This window comes from Loxodonta africana, chromosome 6, assembly GCF_030014295.1.
Source record: "Loxodonta africana isolate mLoxAfr1 chromosome 6, mLoxAfr1.hap2, whole genome shotgun sequence".
Classification (NCBI taxonomy): domain Eukaryota; kingdom Metazoa; phylum Chordata; class Mammalia; order Proboscidea; family Elephantidae; genus Loxodonta; species Loxodonta africana.
Window position 1 is genome coordinate 27,050,520 of NC_087347.1, and position 23,202 is coordinate 27,073,721.

General features: G+C 51.9%; 3 protein-coding genes across 5 annotated transcripts; 2 read left to right on the plus strand and 1 right to left on the minus strand.

The window, feature by feature from the left end:
* Window positions 1–2,912: 2,912 nt before the first annotated feature.
* Window positions 2,913–8,778, minus strand: RETREG2 (reticulophagy regulator family member 2). Of its 2 annotated transcripts, none has more exons than XM_064286662.1 (9): window positions 8,677–8,778; window positions 7,403–7,509; window positions 6,659–6,689; window positions 6,156–6,291; window positions 5,662–5,746; window positions 5,211–5,354; window positions 4,971–5,065; window positions 4,656–4,791; window positions 2,913–4,407 (listed from the first exon to the last, which is right to left on the minus strand). In XM_064286662.1, the coding sequence occupies exons 5-9, from the start codon at window positions 5,678–5,680 to the stop codon at window positions 3,797–3,799; spliced, it is 1,005 nt and encodes a 334-aa protein (XP_064142732.1). In that variant the 5' UTR covers window positions 5,681–5,746; window positions 6,156–6,291; window positions 6,659–6,689; window positions 7,403–7,509; window positions 8,677–8,778; the 3' UTR covers window positions 2,913–3,796. The 2 variants fall into 2 exon arrangements, with proteins under 2 accessions (XP_064142732.1, XP_003406103.1); XM_003406055.4 differs by lacking the exon at window positions 8,677–8,778 and adding an exon at window positions 7,808–8,097.
* A 32-nt stretch (window positions 8,779–8,810) lies between these two features.
* On the plus strand, window positions 8,811–13,986 carry CNPPD1 (cyclin Pas1/PHO80 domain containing 1). Of its 2 annotated transcripts, XM_023541396.2 has the most exons (9): window positions 8,811–9,430; window positions 9,661–9,748; window positions 10,164–10,272; window positions 10,791–10,872; window positions 11,037–11,157; window positions 11,243–11,371; window positions 11,904–11,986; window positions 12,379–12,496; window positions 12,748–13,986. In XM_023541396.2, exons 2-9 carry the CDS (start codon window positions 9,680–9,682, stop codon window positions 13,291–13,293), a joined length of 1,257 nt encoding a protein of 418 aa, XP_023397164.1. In that variant the 5' UTR covers window positions 8,811–9,430; window positions 9,661–9,679; the 3' UTR covers window positions 13,294–13,986. The 2 variants fall into 2 exon arrangements, with proteins under 2 accessions (XP_023397164.1, XP_003406104.1); XM_003406056.4 differs by lacking the exon at window positions 8,811–9,430 and having other exon boundaries at window positions 9,566–9,748; window positions 11,925–11,986.
* A 114-nt stretch (window positions 13,987–14,100) lies between these two features.
* Window positions 14,101–23,138, plus strand: SLC23A3 (solute carrier family 23 member 3). The gene is made up of 11 exons (XM_023541412.2): window positions 14,101–16,249; window positions 16,359–16,480; window positions 16,668–16,741; window positions 16,924–17,105; window positions 17,424–17,547; window positions 17,700–17,814; window positions 18,889–19,142; window positions 19,658–19,763; window positions 20,064–20,231; window positions 21,633–21,728; window positions 21,822–23,138. The coding sequence occupies exons 1-11, from the start codon at window positions 15,780–15,782 to the stop codon at window positions 22,112–22,114; spliced, it is 2,004 nt and encodes a 667-aa protein (XP_023397180.2). The 5' UTR covers window positions 14,101–15,779; the 3' UTR covers window positions 22,115–23,138.
* The last annotated feature ends 64 nt before the right edge of the window (window positions 23,139–23,202 follow it).

The window sequence follows — 23,202 nt, forward strand, 5'->3', positions numbered from 1 at the left end:
GGTGAGGGAGAAGTAGGCCTGTGTAGTTGGTGGTGCCAGCAAGTGAGATGAAAAATACAGAAAGAGCCTGTTATTTGGGGATTGATGCAGGGGGTGGAGTAGAGTGGAAATAGGATTTCTGACACAATGAGCAGAAGGTACCCGTGGGATACTCAAGTGGAGATGCCTAGTTGGAAGTTCTGGGAAAGGGGTTAAGACATCCGCATTATGTTGTTGTTAGTTGCCATGGAGTCAATTTCAATTCATGGAGACCCCTGTGTGCAGTGTAGAACTGCTCCATAGGGTTTTCAAGGCTTTGACCTTTTGGAACAGGTTGCCAGGCCTGTCTTTCAAGGTGCTTCTAAGTGGGTTTGAACCGCCAACCTTTTGGCTAGTAGTCAAGCACTTAACTGTGCCACCTGGGGATCCTATTCATGTATGAAACCAAAACCCATTGCCCCCATTGCCGTTGAGTCAATTCCAACTCACAGCAACCCCATCGGACAGAGTAGAACTGCCCCATAAAGTTTCCAAGGAGCACCTGGTGGATTCAAACTGCCAACCTTTTGGTTAGCAGCCGTAGGACTTAACCACTACGCCACCAGGGTTTCCATCCACACGAGTGGAAACTAAATGGGTGAATACAAGAAACTGTCTAGGTACGGGAACAGAATGCAAAGAAAAGCAAGCCAGCGGCAGACTCAAGGAAATGCCAGCACTTAAGGGAACAGATGGAGGAAGAGAAGTCCAAAAATGCTTTAGTTGAACACTAAAAGGAAAACATATTATCCCTACATGATGGAATTGATTCTTAAGAGAATATCTACCCTCGATCTTTCTGCTTTTAAAGATGATTTTAAACGACTTTGTTTCACAATATTCTTTGACCAGAAAACCAAATTCTGTGTAGCACTACTATTAGTAAAAATCTACCCAAAGATTTCTGTTCTATGAAGTCCAACAGACAACTCTTCAAATGTTTGAAGGTAGCTGACATGACTCAACTCAGCTTTTTCTTCTTAAACACTCCCAGTTCCTTCAATGGTTCTTCATACGATGACTCTCAGCCTTCATCTCTAGAGGCCCTTTCCTGGACATACTGCAATTTGTCAATCTGTTCACGAGCATAGCAGGCCATCTTCTGACAGAGTTCCGAGTCACACTCAGCACACTACTGGTATTATTTTCCTAGTTTTGGAAGACTCCATTTCTATTAATGCAGCCTAAAATTACGTTAAGTTTATGAGCAGCCACTAGCTCCGCTTGAATTTTTTCTTAAAATGCACTTCACCCACCCCAACATGCACAGGTAGCCAACTCTTCCTCCCCCACCCTGTATTTCCACAGTTCATTTTTTTGAACCTAATTGTAGGTTTCACATTTCTGCTCATTTTCCTTTCACTCATATGAAAAGCTTTCCCTTATCCTTTAAATGGCCAGGACACCTGATACTGAAAAAAATCACAGCCAGACGTGTAGTAGAGCAGGGTAAATGTCAAGAATGGACCTTCATGGGAGGAGCTCCGAGCTTCTGAATGTTCAGATCCAGCTACAGGCTTCTGGCTCTACCCTCAAACTCTGGGCTTAACATGGTAGTGGATTAAAGGTGGGTCACATAGCAATCTTTGTCTTTTTGATGGATTAATTCTGTTTTTTTGAATTGCCTATTTGTTGATAGAATTGGTTTTGCCATTCTCTGAAATCTCTGGATGACTAAAAGTTCATGTTCCTTCAGTGGCGCAGGACAGAACTTCAATAAACCCTAGAAGGTTGTCTCTCAGGCAGACGTGAAACAAATGGCAAGGAAAAATTCTTGCACTCAGGAGAGATGTGACAAAGAAGTCAACCTCAAAAAGACAGGTAGCACTGCCATATGGCACCTCCAACTGGAGGCTGAGGACATGAGCTCATAAAGGAGGCCATCTGCTTGGTTCTGGGCCTTTACTAATGTTATCCTTTCCCAGAGGGAGGACTGCCAAGAGCCCATCCTTTGTAAAGTCAAGGTATAGATTGGTTCTCTACTCCCAAGTCCTTGAGCGTCCCCCGATTTGTGCCTTATCAATGGGCAGGAGCTTACCCGTTCACAAGTGTCTGCTGGAGCCAGACTGTTTAGGCTTGGATCCTGGTCCCACCACCATTTACTAAGGTTTGTGGCCTTCAGAAGTTCACCTGTCTGTACAATGGAGTTAATAGTAGTCCTATCTCACGGAGTTGTAAGGAAAAAACATGAGTAACTACATATAAATCATATAAAACAGTGCCAAGCACATATTATGCTTTCGGTAAGTGTTAGCTACTCTCTTTAGTATTCCACGGCCAGAAACCAGTTTTGATGCAGGTATAGGTCCCCCAGTATAGATAAACCAGGCTGAGCAAGTTGAATCTTAGTATGTGGATGGGCGCGGACTTCCTAAGACAGTGTTAAGCCTATAGGAAACATGGTAGCAGACAATTGTTAAGATCCCAAATTCTTGCTGATTGGGAAGACGAGGCAATTTCCTCCTGCATACACTTTATTCACACATGCTAAATCTCACAAAATGTATCACACTGTGAAGATGGCTAAGGGGAAGTTAGGATTGTCTGCATAATCCTTTCTTTTGGTTTCCTTTTACACCGAGGTAGAGGAGCCCAGGTAGTGCAATAGTTAAGTGGTTGGCTGCCAAACCAAAAGTTGGTGGTTCAAACCCACCAGCCATTCCACAGGAGAAAGATGTGGCAGTCTGCTTCCGTAAGATTTACAGCCTTGGAAACCTTATGGGGCAGTTCTACTCTGTCCTACTGGGTTGGTATGAGTTGGAACCGACTTGATGGCAGCAGGTTTGGGTTTTGAAATAAACAGCCAGGATTACGACAAGGAGGTCAGGGGAGAGGGGTCAAAGCACAGGGCGTGGGCTCAGCTTACACTGAGGCAGGCAGGCAGGCAGCAGCAGTTCTAGCCAATCAACACTTTATTTTTCTGTCAACACCTGCACAGATGTTACTGTCTTATTTCCTCACCCCCGTAGGGGGTCCCATCACACTTGGACCACCCACAGCCCATAGATGTAGGTCTCCTCATTCCTCCCTTGGACAGTGACGAAGGCTCCCATCCCCACCAGAACTCCTGCTCACCAGCCCCCGTGCTGTGCACATGCGGTAGGATCTTGCTCTCCTGTTTCATCAGAGAACAGGATGAACTATGGCGAGGGTGCAGTGGAGGTGATACTGGCTAGTGACTTACAGACACAACTACTGCTGACCCACCACCCCAGGTTTAGTCTTTACCTCCTAGACCAGGAGCCTCCCTAAAGCTTAGCCAGTGCTTGCTGGGAAGGAAGAGGTGGGAAAGAGCGGGTGTTGAGCTGCTAAGGATGAGACACAGCAAGGAAATAAAGCAAAGAAGAGCAGGAGACAGGAGAGAAAAACAATAAAGTGCCTGAACTAAATAACCAAGGGAGACATGAGGGCACAGCAGCACAGGTCCCTGAGGATAGGAGGAAAAAAGAAAGGGACAGATTGCCAGGGTTTGGGGCACAGTGGAATGAGAATAAAGGTGAGGCAGGGAGGCAAGTGCAGGCTACAGGAAGGACTTCCCTAGCTCTGTTCACCCACTAACCCAAATGTAAAATTATTTACAGACTTAAAACCGATCCCAGGCCCAGGTACTGCACCAGGCCTCAGACAGCAGGCGGGCAGGCAGGGAGAAGGTAGACTGGCTGCCCAGGAACAGCCAGCTTCCCCTCTCATTGCCCCTTCCGGGTAGTAGGGAAAGGAAGAAACAGCAACACCCCTAGCCAGGAAGCCCTACTGCACCTGCAGCTCCCGCCCCTGTGGCTCAAGGTTCTGCCCCGGCCTGAACCTCTTGGTCTGACTGTACCAGAGATAGGGTGTCGGGCCCCAGGGGTGGAGCATCAGGGGGCTTTGGGGGTGTCTCTGGCCCCAGCCCCAGCTCTGCATCCAGCTGCTCCAGCTCCCCCTGATCCAGCAACTCAAAGTCCTCAGTGGTAAGTGTATCTTCTTCCTCGGGGGCAGGCAGGAGCTGGGGTGAGTCCTGGGGGAGAGGTGGGAGCAAGGAGGGGGAAGAGACTGGGTCACTTTCAGCAAGGCAAAGTGGGGGTGACAGGGTGCTGGACAGAGTGGTCAGGTCACCAGTCACTGCCTCCGGGCTCAGCGTCTCCACTGGTACCCCTGGGGGGCACTTCACTCCATCCGTGGGGGATCCTGCCCCATTGAAGTGCGTGTTCACAAAGTGAAGGGGAGAGGAGAACCGCAGCAAGGTTTCCTTGGCTGGCCCATCTTCCTCCTCTGAGTCCAGGGTCTGCCTTGAGAGGGCCTGAGGGGGGCCCAGCAGCTCTTCGGGAGGGGCCAGCTCTGCCTCCTCACCCTCCCCCAGCTCCCGGCTCAGGGCCTCCTCTGGCTCACTTGGCAGGCTCTGCTGGTCCAAATCTGTGCAGAGAACAAAGGGTAAGGAATGGGCCTGCCATTCTGATTGGCCATAACAGGCCAATGAGCTCAAGAATGAGAACCCCAGATATGGACTGCTGGGCCAGGCCCTGACGTTAAGGTCATTCATGAGCTGGAGTAGAACTAGAGGGCCAGTTCCCCAGAGAGAATGTTTATGGGAAGCAGACAGTACAACCAATGTCCTATGACAGGGAACAGGAAGACCAGAAGGGGCACAGGGCTCCCCATACCCTCAGAGACATCAGTCAGTTGCGGAGTTGTGGCCCGGGATACAGAGAAGCCACCGCTCTCCAAGATAGAAGCCTCTTCATCTGACAGCTCTGAGTCCGTAATGGCCAAGGCCAGTGCTGTCTTCTTCACATCCACCTGCAGGAGAGCCAATATGGAACACGACAGGTGCTGGGATAAAAAAATCAATTTTCTGGGAGCCCCTTAACTCCCACCTCCTGATCTCTACCTCCTACCCCCTTGAGAGATGGCTGCTCTAAAACAGAAAGATCCTTCCCTAGCTTTCCACGTGCCACCTCCATCTCCCTGGGCCTCACCACTGGGGAGAAGCCAGCCAGTTCTGCCTCGCTTTCACTCTCAGTCTCTGCCAGTGGCTCATCAACTCCTGGGGGTCCGCTCTTCCCCTGCCGCTCTAGAGAAAGCAAGTGCAGCAGGGCAGTGACCAACATGGGCAGAGATGGGGATGCAGGAGAATATCTAAACTCCAGGGCATTTCACAAGCTATAAGCCAAGGCCCTCCCCCACTTTGGCCCTTCTGAGGTAAGGGAGCCCCTTACTCCTCTTGTCATGTTTGTGATGCAGGGCGTCCGCTTCTGCCTTCATGCTGTAGTCCAGCTGCATGAGCAGGGGCTCCAGGCGTGTGTACATTCTCTGGATCAGCTCATGATAAACCACCAGGGGCCACAGCAGGATACTCAGCACTATGGATTAGAGAGTACTCAGCACACCCTACACCAACACCCTGAGATCTCTTATTCGACTGGCCTCTAGGCAGGAAGGGCAGAAGGAAGACAAATCCTGTTTCCCAGGCTGTACCAGTCTCTTCCCTCCACATCCACTGGCCCCCTCCCCAGATGACTCTTCCCGTTACTAATGCTACGGCATCCCTAGAGTCCTCTGTTAGCAGGTAACTGAGCAGAGAGAGAGCACAGTCCTCCCTCTGGGTCAGACCAGGGCAAGAAGACAAGGAGAGGACTTTGGGAAGGAGAAGAACTAGATTTTACTCACGGACAATATAGGAAATCATAATCCCTGGAACATAGTGTCCCAGCACAGCCAACACAGCACAGCCAGAGCAGACTCGAGCACAGAACTGCAAAAGAGAACACAGTCTAAGAGCAGTGGGCTGAGGCATGTGCCCCACTCATCTGGTAAGGAAGTGTGACACAGCTGGTGGAAGGATAGGCCTTCCCTCTAGAAACCCTGTGATCCCAGTCTACTTAAGAGGATGCCCAAGACCACCAATTCAGGAAGTCTGCAGTTAACACCACTGAACAGCTGTAACTGGGACTGTTCTGCCTTAACAGGAAGTAGTGTCAGAACACCAGAAGCTTATTCCCTAGGGTGACCCCACCTCCTGTACCATTGCTGTGAATGTGGCCTCAAGGAGGCAGCCAGGCCTCCTCCTTCAGGGTCTCCAGCCAAAAATTCCTATCACTTCTATCCACTCCCCCCATCTCCCCCAAGAGCAGGGAACTCTTATATAGCGTGGGGGAGGTTACCTGAGCTGGATTCTGCCTCTTGTACTGCAGCAGCTCCTGCAGGTGAATCTGGAAGGTGAGCCAGCTCTCAGCCAGGTATCTGCACAACTCGGGCACACTCAGCAGGTGCGGCCGGGCGCCTGACCCCGCACCCTCACTGGGGAGACATGACATGACCCCTGGAGGCCTCAGACACCAACTTTCTAGGCACTCAAATCCCTCTGAGCATGCCAATGAGGTCTTCATTCTAAGAAAGTGGAAAACCCCGCCTCCCAACAGTTGGCTGTCCTGGTCCTGGTAGCAAAGCCCACAGCACCAAGCCCTCTGCCCCAAAAGGAGCAGGTACGCCAATACCCACACATGCACCTATAACCAAGCAAACTTGCTGGCTTGTTACCGGTCCATTCACTAAACTGGGGTCTGTGCCTGCAGAAGCTGCAGTACTGCCCTGCTCTATGTGACACTGGAACCAACAAGTAAGACAGGATCCGGGCATTTGTCTTCAAGAGGTGACCCGCACTCACCTGTCAGAGTGTGGCTCTTCTGGGGATGATGCTATAGGGAGAAGAGGGGGACGAATTATTGAGTCTGAAGAGTCCTGGGAGATACTCCCTGAGGCAGAATTAGTTGCCTCTCCTTTGAGTGCCAGAGCACTTTCTTCAGATGTTAACCACAGGAAGTACTACATTATTATTGTTTGTACATCCGTCTTCTTTTTTAGACTTTACCCTTTTCAAGTAGAGAAACCACATCTTATTCATATTTATGCCCCCAAACAACTCACACACGTACCTGGCACCTAGCCACTCCAAAATGCCTGTTAAATAAATATATAGCTAACAAGAAAGTAAACGAAAGTTAACACTTATATAATACCCATTACGTGTAAAAGATTATTACAAACATACAATGTGTATGCATTAACTCATTTAACCCTCAACTTCCTACAAAGTAGGATCTATCACCCCTGTTTTACAAATGGGTAAACTGAGACAAAGAGCAACTGAGTGACTTATACAAGATCACATATGTAGTAAGTGGCAGAGCAGAGAATGGAACCCAGGCAATCTGGCTGCAAAGTCCTCAATCTAAACCACTATACCAAGAGCAACGTGGATTTTGGAAAAGAAGTAATTCCTTATTTCCTTACTGCAATGGGGATGGTGCCTGTGAGGCAGGTGGCCTGCTGCATATTCCCCATCCAGTGGGGTCAGGCACAAGCTAAGTGCACAATAGGTGCTTGCTGAATGAATGAATAAAACACTCACCTGGGACATCACGGAGGAAGCGAGGCTGCCAGAGATCCAGCAGAAAATAGGCCAAAAGCGAGATGCTGAGTAGGAAGATGGGCCGGAGGGAAGATGAAGACAGCAACCTTAGGGAAAGACAGGCACCTCAGCGGGTGGGTGGAGGCAAGAGGCTCCACATGCATCGTTGCAAGACAGAAAAGCGTCCAACGATAAGGGAACGGGAACCTCCAGGCCTGACTCTGCGACCCAAAGATAAGGGAATGGGCCAGCCCAGGCGGGCTTCTGTCTTTAAAAACTGGGGGGATGAGTCACCCCCTCCGGGCCTTGTGACAACCTCCCCAGAAAGCGGAATGGTATTCCCGGCCCCCTCCCGTCCCCGCTCTCCCGCGCAGCCGGCCCCGCCCCCTCCTCCGCGGCCGTTACCAGAAGAGGCCGTTGAGCGCGGCTGCCGTGACCAGGCTGTGCAGCGGCTTCTCCCACACCAGCAGCCGCTGCGCCGCCGCCAGCACCGCCTCCCATCCGCGGAGCCGCAGCCACAACGTTTTGGCCAGGCGTCCCACCGCCTCGGCCGTGGCCGCCTCCTCCTCCGCCTCGCTGCTGGCCTCACCCATGCCGAGGCTCAGGCCCAGGCCGAGGCTCGAGCCTAGTCCCGGGCCCCCACCCGCGCCGGCGTTACCGCCGCCACCACCGCTCGCCATGGCCCCGCCGCAGCCGCCGCCCGAGCCCGCGAGGAGCCAGGGCTGCGCGGCCGCCGCCGGGGGCGCGTCAAGCGGAAGGGGGCGCACGCCGCGGAGAGCGCCGCCGGGGCCGCGGAGGGCGTCACGTGACGGCGGGGCGACGAGCCCGTCACGTGAGGCGGCCTAACCGCCGGGATAGGGTGGCCGGCGCCTGCGCGCCGCCCGGCGGTCGGTGACCCTGCGTCTACGCAGGTGCGTGTTGTGGCTGCCGAAGCGTGAGCAGAGGCCGGGGTTCGGCAGTGCGCTCGGCCGGGCCGACGGACTCAGTATCCGTGTTTTCCCCACGCCAGCCGCTTTTCTTCTCCCTGCGCAGGCGGCGCAGTTAGGGACTCGGGGGCTGGCTCGGTATCCCGTGTGGTTCCGATCGGAGGGGCAGGAAGTGGGCTTTTCGACGCCCGGGATCCCGGGGAGCAGCGGCTTCTGCCCAGAGCTGGGCGGCGGCCCTCACACGACTCAGCCCTCGACACTCGTCCTCCCAGTTCCTGTTCTCTCCCCTCAGCGGATAAACAAGCACCAGCGTGTGACTCGACAGACTCGGAGAACAGATTCACCTACCCAGAAAAGTTGTCTCTTCCAGCTCTCTCTGTAATCCTTTTTCCTGCCTCCACGCGTCGGAATTCCTTCCTTCTCCTTAAGCATGGGATTGGGAGTGGGAAGGGACGTGCGACTTTAAAAATAAAGCTTTGTTTAGGTGCAGTTTAGTGTTGGGGGGACATGTTAATAACACAGATTTACAACGTCCCAGGGGCTGTATATTCCTTTCCTTTAATCCTTAAAATAACCCTGCAAAGTATGTATATAATTAAGTTTACTAAAATTTCAAGCTACGCATACTAACGCGTACACAGTGGAAAGTTTGCCGCACACCTTGTCCACAGTTCCCCCACAGTTAGTTCCCTGTGGCATCCTTTCGGACATTTTTAAATGCATGTTGCTGTGTGTGTAGCTCCCCTTCTAAAAAACAATTGGGGAAACTCGCTGTTAGTGTCTTGCTTCATTCACATTAACGTGACACTGGTACGAAACGGCCGGCCTCGTCCATCCTCAGTGCGGCGCGGTCCCCTAGGAACTGTCCCCGTTTCTCGGGCGAGGACACGCTGGGGCTCGGCTCTGTGGCTTGCCCGGGATTCCAGTGAACCCAGGAGTGCGAAGCCGGCGATCGCGAGGGGCGGCTCGGCAGACCGTGCGGCAGGAAGTGCCGGCCGCAGACTCACCGGCGACTCCCCGCGGCTTGTAAACGCGGGACAGACGCGCCGCGCGGCACAGACCGAGTCGGCGCTTCGCAGCCGGGTCTCCTCCACTCGGCGAGGTGAGCGCTGCGCCGGACTCCCGGCTCCTGGAGCCCCTCGCCCCGCCCGGGGCGGAACAGGAAGAGGCGCCCGCCCGCCGCCTGGGCCCCGCCTGCCGCCCGCGCGAGAGGAGGGGGCTGCAGGGGCGAGGGCGGCGGCCCACAGCAGGGAGGAGGGCGGGCTGCTGGACTGAAAGCAGGGGCGGCTCCCGGCCCCTTACGACTGGTCCTCCTGCCTTCCGCGTTCGCAGCGCGGCGGCTGACGGCGCGATGGACCTGGCAGGGCTCCTACTGGACGACGAAGGCACCTTCTCCCTCTCCGGCTTCCAGGACTTCACGGTGAGCGCGCGGGGGCCGGGACCCGCGCGCTCCCCTTTGGGCCTGAGCAGAGCCGCGAGCTCGCCTGACTGTCCTGTTCGGGAGCCGGCTGCCGCCGCTCGGGCTGTGCCTACTCGAGGCCCCGGCTCCTGGGCCCTGAAGGAGAACCGCGGGTAGGGATGGGGGTGGTGTGAGCAGCCTGGGGAACCCTTCTCGAAGGACCTCTCCCGGGGAGCCGTTGTTGGAGATATTCCTCCCCCTGTGGACCAGGCTGACATTGGCAAAGAACCCAAGAACTAGGGGCGGCGTGGGGCGGGGCCCCAATGGCAGTGCGGCGGGCCTGCCGCCCCCCACCCCGCTTTCCAGTCCCGAGCCAGGATCTCCGTCATACCCTTCCCTGCCCTTCACCCTCCACCACCTTCCCGCCCTGTTTCAGTTCCTCCCGGGACACCAGAAGCTGAGCGTGCGGCTGCGGAAGAGACTCTACTATGGTTGGGACTGGGAGGCCGACTGTAGCCTGGAGGAGCTCTCCAGCCCTGTGGCAGGTTAGGCCGTGTGGTGTGTCGGGGCATGTGAGAGACATGACAACCGAGTTGTCAGCAGTCGCCGGAATGACTGTAGGCTTACTCGGCGAATTGTACTGCCTCTTCCCAGCCAGTTCATTGGTACTTGGTCCAAGAACTTGGTTTATGTTTTATATTCTTTTAGTCTAAATAAGTAAAAAAAAGTATCTCAGAAATCGATGTCACTCTTGATTTGAATAGCAGAAGCTTTTAGTTTTTCAAGGATATCCATTGTGTATTTCCAGAATAAATAAGGTACTTTTTTTTCCTGAATAATTTCAGGTGAATGGGAAATAAGCCTTCCTGCTGGAAGGAGCTGAAATCCAAACTTGAAAAGGACTTTTTGTCTCAGTGTGGGAGAATTTGGTCTCTATTTTGCTACCGTAGTCCTGTTCCCAAGGCCTCAGCAAATATAGATCTGGGTCTTCTGCTGCTACCAGTGGGGATCAGGGTGTGTGGTAGTGGGGCTGTTCACCCTGCTTTCCTTCTCTGTCTTGCAGACATTGCTGTGGAACTGCTCCAGAAGGCAGCCCCCAGCCCTATTCGCCGACTCCAAAAGAAATATGTAGCTCATGTGTCCCGGTGAGCCCGAAATTGAGAGAGACAATACGAAATTGTTTGGGTCCTAAAGAGAGGGCAATGGTTATCTGTAAAGAGAAGATATAAAGACACAGAAATGAGTATCATAAGAGTTACAGGAGTTGAGAGCCCCTTGAGTTTAATTACTGACTCTTTCCACCACCCAGGGAGGCATGCATCTCCCCGTGTGCAATGATGCTAGCTCTGGTGTACATTGAGCGGCTCCGGCACCGAAACCCAGACTATCTACAGCATGTGTCATCCTCTGACTTGTTCCTAATCTCCATGGTAAGACGCCCCCTCTCCTTCATCTCCCTGGTGAGCCAGGAGCTGGGTGTGAACACTCCTGACGACACTTCTGCTTGCTCTTCAGATGGTGGCCAGTAAATACCTCTATGACGAAGGGGAGGAGGAGGAGGTCTTCAATGACGAGTGGGGAGCTGCTGGAGGTGTGGCCGTGCCTACTCTCAATGCCCTGGAGAGGGGCTTCCTGAATGCCATGGTGAGTAGCTGCTCTCTCTCTTGCTTTGTTTCCCTGGCCCATCTTTACGTTCCTTTCACCCTTTGTCTTTTCTCTCTCAGCTTGCCATTGTTCCTTCATTTCTCTTTCTGCCTTTTCCTATCCTGTCTTCCTTGTATCTTTCCTTCCCAGCCCTTGTAGTTTAACCATGGCCTTGGGAGGTTCCTGGAGTGGTGAAGCCAGGAGTGGAGGGTTTTATCTGTCCCTCCATGGCCTCACAGTACTTGTATACTCTTCAAGTCAGAGCTTATCTTCGGGTTTCTGATTATTTCCTTCCAGACTTTGTCCCTTTGAGCTCCCCATGGGCACAGACCATGCTCAGGGTTATTTTCTCTCTTTGTCCTTAATGGAGGGTATGATATGAAACCAGACAAGTGGTGATTAAACGAGTGAGTACATAAATGCCTTTGGAACCAAGTCTGGCACATGGTAAGTGCCAACTAAGTGCCAGCCACAGTGGTGGTTATAGTTGTTGTTGCTGCTCTTGTTTTCACATGACTGGTTCATATCCAAGTCCTACACATTCTGCCTACAGGATTGGCATCTGTACACTGACCCTCAGGAGATCTTAGAGGTGCTGAGCTGGCTGGAGAGCTGGTAGGTTCTAGGAGTTGGGAAATGGGGCTTGAGGAATTTGGGGGCTCAGGGCTAAGTCATGGGAACTAGAGATGAGGGTCTGTGTAATGGGGTGGGGGGGGAGGGAGGAGACAAAGAAGAGAATTGCCCAAGGTAGTGGATCCCAAACTTGTCTGCCTTCTTCATAATCACCTTTGGGAGGGTGGGGGCAGGAGAAGCTTATTTAAAATACAGATTCTTGGCACCTTACTCTCAGTTTCTGGTTCAGCAGATAGCCTAGAAATCTAACAAGCTCCTCCCCAGTATTTTCGGCTATTTTTTGAGGGCCTGCGAAGGTTTCACCAGGGTATGAGGGTGCTGTTGGGCTAGCTGCAGGAGAGTTGTGGACTCTCTCTTTTCTCTCCTTCCACCAGTGTGGCTGAGCAGCAGGGGCGGCGGCGGGGCTGGTATACCTATACAGACCTGTGTGTGCTGCTGGAGCAGCCAGCCTGGCAGCTGGCCCTGGGCTCCCTCTGCCAGCAGCTGGCAAAGGTGAGGAGTGACAGGGCTTGAGAGGGTTGATGTGTAGAGTGGGATGACATAAGGCAAATGCCGAACAGCTACTAGGTGGAGCTTGGGAGTAGTTGGGTAAGGTGGGGTGTAAGTGACTACAGAGAGCTCTAACTTGAATACATGTTTCTAGAGACGAGGGGTGGGTGTGTTAGAGATAGTCAGAAGCAGGTTTTGGGAGAATATCCTCCCAAGAATGTGGGCGCTGACCTTTTTTACCCTCTCTCCTGCAGTTGTCCTGCCTGTTAGCCATGGCATATGTAAGCAGTGTGGCCCTAGCTGTGACATCAGTGGCTGTGATACACCAGTCCTTGGGGCTGTCTTGCAGCCCTCCACCCGGCCCCCCTGACCTTGGACTGGCCTCCAGGTGCCCCTTGGAACCCTGCATACCCTCTCCTGTGCCACAGTGCTTACCATCTCCTGCCAACATCTCCAGTTGCCTGGAAGAGGACACAGAGCTGCGTTCACTCTGGGGAAGTCTTCTGGCCTCCCTGACTCCCCCATCATTGCCTCCCCCAGACCCTCCTGCCCCACCCACTCTTCTCCACAACTGCCCCCTTTGCCAGAAGCTTCGGAGAGACTCCCCAGCCTGCCGTGCCTGCCACCACACCAACCATACGGTCTCTACTGGGCCTCCCAGCCCCTGGTACCACACTCATGGCCTGGCTCCCCCCTGGTCTTGGAGCCCGATGCCCCCTCCACTCCCCCAGCCCCAGCAATGTTCCCTTTTCGGCATCATGGAGCTGGCCCGCCTCAAGTCTTTCATTTTCCCAGGCTAGGCAGGGCTCCGAGGGATGCAGTAAGAGGACTTGGGAGTTCCTGAGAACCTGGAGGAGCCAAGCTTGATTTAGATCTTCTCTACCTCTCTGGGTCCTTGGCTGGTCCCTTGTCCTCCTGGTGATGGAGCTGAAGGGGTTGTGTGGCAGATGACAGAAGGCCATTCACTGTCCCAGACCTCAGTGGCTAGCTGCTTGGCTGTGGCAGTGATAGTGCGAGGGAAAGCTTCAGCTCACTGACCTGGGCTGTGTCACAGATCAACAGAGGAGAAGCCCCTGATTCTTTGCCTCCCTGGGGCTCTTATAGGCTTTTGTTTTTGAATTCTCTGGGGTGGGAGGGTAAAGGTGGGAGATGGGGTAAGTGGGGTGAGGGAAGAAAGGACAGGTTAACCTGGGTCTGTGTGATGTCTCTGTGGCAGGACAGCCAGGGACTAATAGGGCCCAGGTGGGTGCTGCTGAAGGAAAGCTAGGTGATGTGGGAAATCCTTTCTACGCCCATCCCTTAGGTGCAGTCTAATGGAGCTGCGGACTGCTGGGACCCCCAACCTTGACCTTTTGTCTTCCACCGTCTTTTAGTGCCCTGTTCTTAGGCTTCCCTTTCTTGGTATTCTCTTCACAGGCCTCTCTGGCCGCTGCTTTGTATCTGGGTTTTTCACGCTTTTATAGAACTGAGGTTTCAATAAACGGTTTCAATTGCATGGCCTGGACTCTTCCTTCTAGGGCAAACTTTGAAGATTTTTCCTTGCAGGATCTGCCTTCTAAGCCTCCTCACTTCTGATCCCATCATGCAAATTGTTTTCTCTGAGCCCCTTTTCAGAATTTCCCTATTGTTAGTTGCTGGCTCATATTCCAAACATCACCTGTCCCTGCTGCCAGCACCTTGGGGCCCCAGGATTGCTCACCTTGAGATGCCATGGGTACAGGTGGTGACTATCATGCCTGGGATTGGCCCTTCAGATGTGATCCTGAAGCACACCTGGAGAGGGGCCAAAGAGGTGTATATCATCAGAGCTCTGAGAGCTCCTTGAGGGCAATCCCCAAGACACACTTCTCTCTATCCTGACTTCCTCGCTGGCATGGTGTGCCGTAGTAGTCTGCAATGTTAAGAGAATTCTAAGGCTGAGTTATCAGTGGAAGAAGGAAAACAGTTTTCCTGGGCATTGGACTGAAGGCTATTTGGAACTGCTAAAGTTGGAGCCCTGGAGGCGCAGTGGTTAAGAGCTGTGGCTGCTAACCAAAACGTTTGAATCCACCAGCTGCTCCTTGGAAACCCTATGGGGCAGTTCTACTCTGTCCTACAAGGTCACTATCAGTCAAAATCAACTGGGGTTTAAGATGATCCACGGCAGGAGGGGTACTGCCCCCTAGGGGGCATCTTGGAAATTGATGGGGTATCATTTTGATTGCCACAAGGGTTTGAGGGGATGCTACTGGCGTTCAGTTGGCCTGGGCAGGGTGCTAAAACCAAAAACCAAGCCCATTGTGGTTGGGTGCTAGACGTCCTGCGATGCCAGGCATCTCCCTTGAGAGGTCCTTCGGTCACTATAAGGAATTCCCAGGACAACTTTCGAATGACCTGCTGGGTATCATGTATACGAAAAACTTATTTGTATTTATCTGAACCCAGAACTGTCTTCCTTTTTACATGTAAACAAGAAATAGCTTTATGCACATTTTGAAAAAGACTCAGTTTTCCAGAAATGCATCTACACCTAAATTAAGAGAAAATGGTACTTTGTTTTTTCTGCACTGCACCAAGAATTTATCGTTTTAGAAAATCACGTTACCAGTGGAAACACTGCTTGTGATAACTCGGTGGCCAATAAAACACAGGTTTCCACTGGCATTTATAGTTACCACATTCATAGTGGTTCTACACTTGGCTGTGGGGATTGGACTACCTTGTCTTCTGGTTTAGTTGTGCCCACACTTTTAGCTTTTGAAAAATATTTTATTATAAATTACTTTCCCTTTGTTTCTCCTTTATTTGAGAACATTGTATGGAGTGGTGGTTGTGGTCATTATGTGTAATATTGGGTATATATTATTCTTGAGTTTCATTTTGAGGCAGTCAAGGGAGTTTGGTTCTGAAAAGGCTGAGAATGGCAGATGCAATAGTGATGGCTCTAAATGGTGCTGAGAGGAGAATACAGTCTACAAAATCTCCCCAGGTTATTTCAGTCAGTCTCCTCACCCTCCCATCCTACTTGCCAGAGCCCAGCCTAGGAGTAGGGGATCTGGATGGAGATTCTTGGGGGAGGGGTCCAGAACTTGGTTCCCCAGTTAATGGGTGATGGAGGTTGCACAAGAGCTGGGCAAAGGTGAAAGGGCCCTGTCCTGCTCCAAATCCCTCATCCCTTCGCTCCGCTTCGCTGATAGCCCCACCTCCTCCCCCGCTGCAGGCAGCTAACTCCACCCAAATTCAAACCTCTTGCTCTCTACTTAACTCTGGCCCAGGGAAGCCAAGACAAGACAGAGGCCAGGGCGGCATGAGCCGATCACCCACACGTCCCAACCAACTTCAATCCGTGGGCTTCCAGGATGCCTTGGCTCTCCAGCCATCGTCACCTGCTCCCCAGAGTCCCTCGTCCCCTTCTTGGGCCTCTCTGGGTGGTCCTCCTCCCTGGGGCCTGAGCTGTCTTCTGGCTCTACAGGTAGGAGGCAGAGGTGCAGGAGTTAGTACTGGCCAAAGGGGTGTTTGGTTGGGGGGCAGGTCTGGCATGAGCGACCCTCTGGAAATGGTTATTTCCTGGGAGAGTTGTGTGTCTGAGGACCACCCCACCCCATTCCTCCCCCTGCAGCATATCATCGTCCTAGCTTCTCTGCTCTGTGTCTCCCACCTGCTCCTCCTCCGCAGTCTGCCCCCAGGAGGACTCTCTTACTCCTATGCTCAGCTCCTGGCCTCCAGTCTCTTTTCGAGTGGTGTGTCTACTGCCTTGCAAAGTTGGATGGGCAGCAGGTGAAGGAACCTCCCTGGAGAGAGGGGGGCTGGGTTCCTGAAGGGTAGGAGAGACTGGGGGAGTCCTGTTGGCTGGCCAGACCTGCCAGAGCTGCTGCTGTTCCTACAGGCTGCCTCTTGTCCAGGCCCCATCCTTGGAGTTCCTTATCCCTGCTCTGGTGCTGACCAGTCAGAAGCTACCTATGGCCACCCAGACACCTGGAAACTGTGAGCACAGAGCAAAGGCACGGGGTGAGGGTGGGTTGGGTGTTAATCTGAACATATAGGTGAGATGGGGGCAGGATTGAGACTGGGCAATGGTGGGACTTCTAGACACTGCAGGGGCCTTGGAGCTGGGCCAGGCACCAGCTAGGAATGTAGAGCCATGGGGCTCTATCTCACTCACCTTTCTCCTCTCTGTGCCCCATACCTTTCCCAGCCTCCCTCATGCTGCGCCTGTGTCAGGGGCCTGACTGTCAAGGCCTGGAGCTCGGGAACACTTCTCTCCGAGAGGTGAGTTCCTGGGGAGCAGGATAGCTAAGGTGGGGGATTGGGAGGCTCTTGTTTCCATTATGCAGGGACTGAGATGCTCTGGGGGAAGGAGTCGAGGGAGGGACCTGTCCCTGGCATTAGTTAGGAGGTCTAGGCTGAAGTTAACCTGATTGAGCAGAATGTCCTCTCCTCCACTCCCCCAGGTGTCCGGAGCAGTGGTGGTATCCGGGCTGCTGCAGGGCACACTGGGGCTGTTGGGGGGCCCTGGCCGCTTGTTCTCCCACTGTGGGCCCCTGGTTCTGGCCCCTGGCCTAGTTGTGGCAGGGTTGTCTGCCCACAGGGAGGTGGCCCTGTTCTGTTCCGTTCACTGGGGCCTGGCCTTCCTGTACGTGAGTCCTGAGAGGTGTGGGATGGTGACCAGTGGGGTGTGTGGAACTGGGGGAAGGTGGAGCTGCTGGCCCTGTCAGATTCACCAGCCATCTGAGCAGACAAGACATGTTGGATTTTGAATCCAAGACTTTCCCTTGATTCATCTTGTCTCCCTGACTTTCACTCTGTCTCCCGCTGTCCCCCAAGGTGCCCCTCTTCTGTAGGGGTTTCCTTCTCTGGGACCCCCTTTTATGGTACTCTACCCACTCCACTTCCATTAACACCCCTCAGGATGCTGCTTCATCTTGTTCCTAAAGCTCCTTCTCTGTCCTAGGCTTATCTTGCTCATGGTGGTCTGTTCTCAGCACCTGGGTTCCTGCCGGTTACCACCATGCCCTTGGAGGCTAGCTTCAGCCTCTCCAACTTGTGCTCACATCCCTGCCTTCCGGCTCCTCTCGGTATGTGGGGACCTGGGAGGGGGCAATCAAGGTTAGCAGGGCTGGCATGGAAGGCCCCCTTGGCCCCCTACCTTTTGACTTCTGTCTATCCCTCCAAGTCTGGCTCAGAAGATTCTGGGGGATAAGTTCTATTGTCTCCCTTTGCCTCTCAGGTGCTGATCCCTGTGGCCTGTGTGTGGATCATCTCTGCTCTTCTGGGTCTCAGCACTATCCCCCTGGAGCTGTCTGTCCCCATGGAGGCACCTTGGTTTTGGCTACCTCACCCAGGTAGGTTTTCTAGTCCTCCATCCTGTTACTCACATACAGGTGTTTATTTGAATTCAGGATTTAATGGGTTTCTTTTCTGAGTTAAATTCTGTGTCTTCTCAAAATATATAGGAAGGGGAGACTGAGCTTCTGATAAACGTGATGGTATAATTTAGGAACAGGTAAGGGTGATGGTTGAACAACATGATGAATATAACTAATGTCACTGAACTGCACATGTAAAGATTGTTGAAATGTTTATTACAATAAAAAAATACATAGAAGAGGGGCATTGCCAATCTAAGGGGTAATTCCAGCCCCTTACTCCAGGTATTTTATTTGGGTCAGCAATTTAAAAAATCTATAGTTTCCAGAGACCCCCCACTACGTATTGATATTTCTTACCCCATTTTTACATTTATGTTTATCTGCTGCTATAGGTATGTGACTTGGTGACCTACGTATAAAGTTTGCTTTTGAGGCATTGTATATGAAATTTGTTCATTTGTTAATTTAATAAAGGTCTGTTAAGTGCTGACTATGTATCAGGCATGTGATAGGGGACACAATGATGACACTACCTGCCCTCATGGAGCTTACAGCCTATTGGGGAATGATACTAATTAGTCACCCAAGTAAATGTAAAATTGCAAGTATGGTAAGTGTAACAAAGGGATGGTACATTTGTGTGATGAGAGCTTATGATGGGAGAATTTGACTTGGTCAGGGAGGTCAGGAAAGGTATTCTTGAGCAGTTATCATTGAGCTGAAACGTGAAAGATGAGTAGGAGATAACTGGATGAAAGCAGGAGAGAAGAACATTTTAGGCTGCAAAAACAGCACATGCAAAGGCCCTGTGGTGGAAAAGAACACAGCAAGTACAAGAGCCTGAAACAAGGCCAGCGCATCTGGAGTGAAGGATGCGAGGTGGAGTGTGCTGGGAGATGAGACTGGAGAGAGGGGTAAGTGTCAGACCAAAGCAGATCTTGTAGACCAAGGAGTTGGACCTTTATCCTAAGAATTCAGTTGTTTGATCCCAAGACATTGTCTTCAGACTTGAGTTTGGCTCCAAAGCAGTTCTTTCCTTCTTCTCAGGTGAGTGGGACTGGCCCTTGCTGACGCCCAGGGCTCTGGCTGCAGGCATTTCCATGGCGCTGGCAGCCTCCACCAGTTCCCTGAGCTGCTACGCACTGTGTGGCCGGCTTCTGCATCTGCCTTCACCGCCTCCGCATGCCTGCAGTCGAGGGCTGAGCCTGGAGGGTCTGGGCAGTGTGCTGGCTGGGCTACTGGGGAGTCCCATGGGCACCGCATCCAGCTTCCCCAATGTGGGCACGTTGAGCCTTACCCAGGTATGGTCCTCGGACCCAGGATGAAGGGGGGGCTGGAGGTGCAAGGGAAGGGAACTCGCACTGATAGCCAGCTGTGCCCACCACTCTGTTAGGCACTTCATACTAGCTGTCTCATTTAGAGAGATGTCTAAGAGTGGTACACAGGGCTGGGAGTATGGGGAAGACCCGAAACCATTACTGAACTCCTTCTATGCATCAGACATCGTACCAGAGCTAGGGTTCCAGAGAAGAACAGTCAGACAAAGTCCCTGCCCTCTTGGAGGACTTCATAGAAGGAGAGGCAGAAAATTAAAACAAAAAATTTCAGAGAGCTATAGTGCTATTAAGACAACAAAGCAGGGTAGTGAGATAGTGGCTGAGTAAAGGAGGCACGTTTCAATTTAAGGGTCAGGGGTGCTTCTTGGGGGAGTGAACATTTAAGTTGGGATCCAAATGATGAGAATGAGCTGGTCAGGTGAAGATCTAGGAAGAGTTGGAAGAGGTAGCTGTGTTTTCTAGTGTCTCTTCTTCACTAGGCTGGATCTCGGCGAGTTGCCTACTTGGTGGGGCTGCTCTGCATGGCGCTCGGACTCTCCCCCAGGCTGGCCCAGCTCCTCACCACCATCCCGCTTTTTGTGCTTGGTGAGTGGATGTATCAGCAGAGCTGGTATGGAGCCCATACCCACCAGTATGGACCAACCAGTTTCTTACGGCTGGCACCCTTGCTTTCTGAATATCCCCCCCTGGATAACTGATATGTGTATGTGTCAGCTGCCTTCATTTTCTCAGCCCAGCATGTTGGCCTCTTGACTGGGCTTCTTGTAGAAACAGAAACAAGCCTTTTGATTGTCTCTCCCCTCTCCCAACACCTTCCCAGCTCTGTACTACCCCCTGCTGTGCCAGTCCTCTCCTGACCCCCTGGATTTCTTCCATACAACACAGGTGGGGTTCTGGGGGTGACCCAGGCTGTGGTTCTGTCTACTGGATTCTCCAGCTTCCACCTGGCTGACATTGACTCTGGGCGGAATGTCTTCATAGTTGGCTTCTCTATTTTCATGGCCTTGCTGCTGCCAAGATGGCTTCGGGAAACCCCCGTCCTCCTCATCACAGGTGGGAGGAGTGAAGAGGGGAAGAGGAATTGCTCAGGAGTGGGAAAGCCAAGGGCCTGAGGCTTCAGGCTTTCTGGACTCCTGGCCTCACACTCTTCTCTGGGCTTTGGTATAAACAGTTCATCCATTTATTTAACATTTATTGAGTACCATGTTAGCTTTGGTGTCACAGTGGTTAAGTGCTTGGCTGCTAACTGAGAGCTTGGTGATTTGAACCCACCAGTTGCTCCATGGGAGAAAAATGTGGCAGTGTGCTTCCATAAAGATTTACAGCCTTGAAAACACTGTGGGGCAGTTTATGCTCTACCCTATAGGGTTGCTATGAATCAGAGTTGACTCGATGGCAATGGGTTTAGTTTTTTTTTGGTTTATGTTAGCCTCTTGGGATACAAAGATGCCTACAGGTGTTACAGTCTAGTAAAAAAGATAAGATATGTAGGAAAAAAACAAGAAAGTTTCAGATAAAGAGTTGTGGTGCTCGATGGTGAAAGAGATGGTTTCTGTTGGAGAGGATCCAGGTACATTTCATGGAGAAAGTAACATTCAGCTGGTCTTGAATTGGGACCAAGATCATCCTGATGGAGGGACCATCATAAACAGCGCCATAGAAATAGGAAGTCATAGGGCATGCCCTGGGAGCAACAAATGGCTTGGTTTGTCTAGAGCAATGGTTCTCAACTTAGGTGTGATTTTGCCTCCCAGGGGACATTTGGCAATGTCTGGAGACATTTCTGACCACCACAAATGGGGCTAGGATGGGTGGGTGTTACTGGCATCTAGTGGGTAAAGGCCAGGGATGCTGCTAAACATCCTGCTATGCACAGGACAGACCACAAAGAATTACCCATTGCCATGGATTCTGACTCATAGTGACCCTATAGGATAGAGTAGAACCACCCTATAGGGTTTCCAATGCTGTAAATCTTTATAGAAGCAGACTGCCATATCTTTCTCCCATGGAGTGGCTGGTGGGTTTGAACCACCAACCTTTCAGTTAGCAGCCAAGTGCTTTAATCACTGTGCCACCAGGGATCCTCAACAAAGAATTATCCAGTCCAAAATGTTAGTAGTAATGAGGTCAAGAAACCCAGGCTAGAGCACAGAAGGTAAGAAGTGGGAGATAAGGTCGGGGTTTTTAATACCAAAGTTGCCAGAGAAAGGAAGCCTGGTGCTCAAAGCATGTCTGGGGGATGTGTGATGCTCAGAAGATATGATGTTCTGCAAGGATCTTGTGTGGAGGGTGTGGGTGTGGGAAGTGGAGAGTAGAGGGTCAAATGGGGGAGAATAGAATGACAATTCAGAAAGAACTGTCCTTAGTCCAAGGCTTAGGTTTAGGCCTGGAAGGATAAGAGTCTCTAGCCTTGGATAGGATCAGAGTTCCCCTCCTGTCTGGCCCCTGTAGGCTGGAGCTCCTTGGATGTATTATTGCGTTCGCTGCTGACAGAGCCCATCTTCCTGGCTGGACTCTTGGGCTTCCTCCTAGAGAACACCATTTCTGGTAAGTTGATACCAGGCCATAGCGATTAGGGAGTGGCCAGGAAGTCAATACTCCTTGGTTTGGACAATGGCCTGACCAACCTCTATTTTGCAGGCACACGGCTTGAGAGAGGCCTAGGTCATGGACTTCCAACTCCTTTTGCTGACCAAGAGGCTTGGATGCCTCAGATGTTCAGAGAGAAGGCTGTTCAAGAGTATGGGCTTCCTCTCCCCATCCAAAAACTATGTTCCTGCATCCCCCAGTCCCTCCGTTGTCTCTGCCAGCTGCCTGAGGAACTTGGACATGAGGAAGGGGAGCCCTCTGAGCCAGGAGAGACAGCAGACTTGCTGCCTGGCTCTGGGGAGCCTTGCCCGGGGGCTACCAGAGAAGGGCTTAGTTTCCAGTAATTCCAGGATGCCTACTTATAAAATTTTTCTTTTTTTTACTTTGGTCTGGTTAGTTCAGCTCGTTGGGGAGTCAGCTCCCACACTCTACTTTCTCCTAGGGAGAGGATGTGTGTGTCTAATCTGGGCCCATCTAAGGGTCCCATTTCCCGCTAGGCAAGTGCCTTTCTTTCTCTTAATTAGGCCTAACTGTTTCACATCTTTCTCCCACGGAGCAGCTGGTGGGTTCCAACCACCGACCTTTTGGTGGTTTAGTGGGTTGTGAATGAATAAGATTTTGCCTAGGCATCACCAAAGCCACTTAAACCCCAGCATTCGGTTAACCAATATTTATTGAGTACCTTCCATGTGCAAGGTTCTGGAACTACAGATATGAACATTACAGGGTCTCTACCACCCCAAAAGCACTTTCAGACCTATGTGATAACTAAAATGCAAAGAAGAAGGCAATCAGTCTGTAATAAAGATTAAAACAATGCTCTTGGAGCAAAGAGGAAGGAACAATTAATTCTGATTGGGGGAAAATGGAAAAGTCTTTATAAAAGAAGGACCCTGAAAAAATGGGTGGGGAGAATTTTTCAGGCTCAGAGATCAGCTTGAACAAAACCATGAGCAGTACAAAGTACTAGGTGAGTTGAGAAGTTTCAAGTTTCTTCGTGGTGATGGCATATGAATATACAGATGAATGGAGAAATGAGGCAGGAGAGGCAAAGGGCAAGGTCGGACAGTGGGACTCACGCTTAGGAGACTCCTCTCTTAAACCACTCTAGTGCTGGTGAGGATCTGAGATTTAGTGAAGTTCAATCCCCTCATTTTATAGAAAAGAAGCTGGACAGGGACCAGAGGGAAGGGGCTTCAGTTTGTTGACAAATCCAAACATGAGACCCGCCCCATCCTACACCTCATTCAGTATTCTTTCTACTTCACTAGCATGCCTCGAGGAGCGCCGCTACCCCCTCTCTCCTAGCGGGTTGCCCACCCTCTCCTTGTTTTCAGGCCTAGGTGGCCCGCCAGCTCTGAGCTTTCATCAGCTCTGACGTCTCATCAGCTCTGGGGGCCCAGAAGCCCCGCCCACGTCAGGCCTGGGCTCC

Excerpts from the sequence above, each read along its gene's own strand:
- RETREG2 (XM_003406055.4), bottom strand. The coding sequence starts at position 8,082 with ATGGCGAGCGGTGGTGGCGGCGGTAACGCCGGCGCGGGTGGGGGCCCG. Across the intron at positions 6,292-6,658 it reads GAAGAGCCACACTCTGACAG|TGAGGGTGCGGGGTCAGGCG; the intron begins GTGAGTGCGGGT and ends ATGTCTCCCCAG. Across the intron at positions 4,792-4,970 it reads TGGCTGGCTTCTCCCCAGTG|GTGGATGTGAAGAAGACAGC; the intron begins GTGAGGCCCAGG and ends GCTCTCCTGCAG.
- CNPPD1 (XM_023541396.2), top strand. The coding sequence starts at position 9,680 with ATGGACCTGGCAGGGCTCCTACTGGACGACGAAGGCACCTTCTCCCTC. Across the intron at positions 10,273-10,790 it reads GCTCTCCAGCCCTGTGGCAG|ACATTGCTGTGGAACTGCTC; the intron begins GTTAGGCCGTGT and ends TCTGTCTTGCAG. Across the intron at positions 10,873-11,036 it reads TATGTAGCTCATGTGTCCCG|GGAGGCATGCATCTCCCCGT; the intron begins GTGAGCCCGAAA and ends TCCACCACCCAG.
- SLC23A3 (XM_023541412.2), top strand. The coding sequence starts at position 15,780 with ATGAGCCGATCACCCACACGTCCCAACCAACTTCAATCCGTGGGCTTC. Across the intron at positions 16,250-16,358 it reads CAAAGTTGGATGGGCAGCAG|GCTGCCTCTTGTCCAGGCCC; the intron begins GTGAAGGAACCT and ends CTGTTCCTACAG. Across the intron at positions 19,764-20,063 it reads CATCCCGCTTTTTGTGCTTG|GTGGGGTTCTGGGGGTGACC; the intron begins GTGAGTGGATGT and ends CATACAACACAG.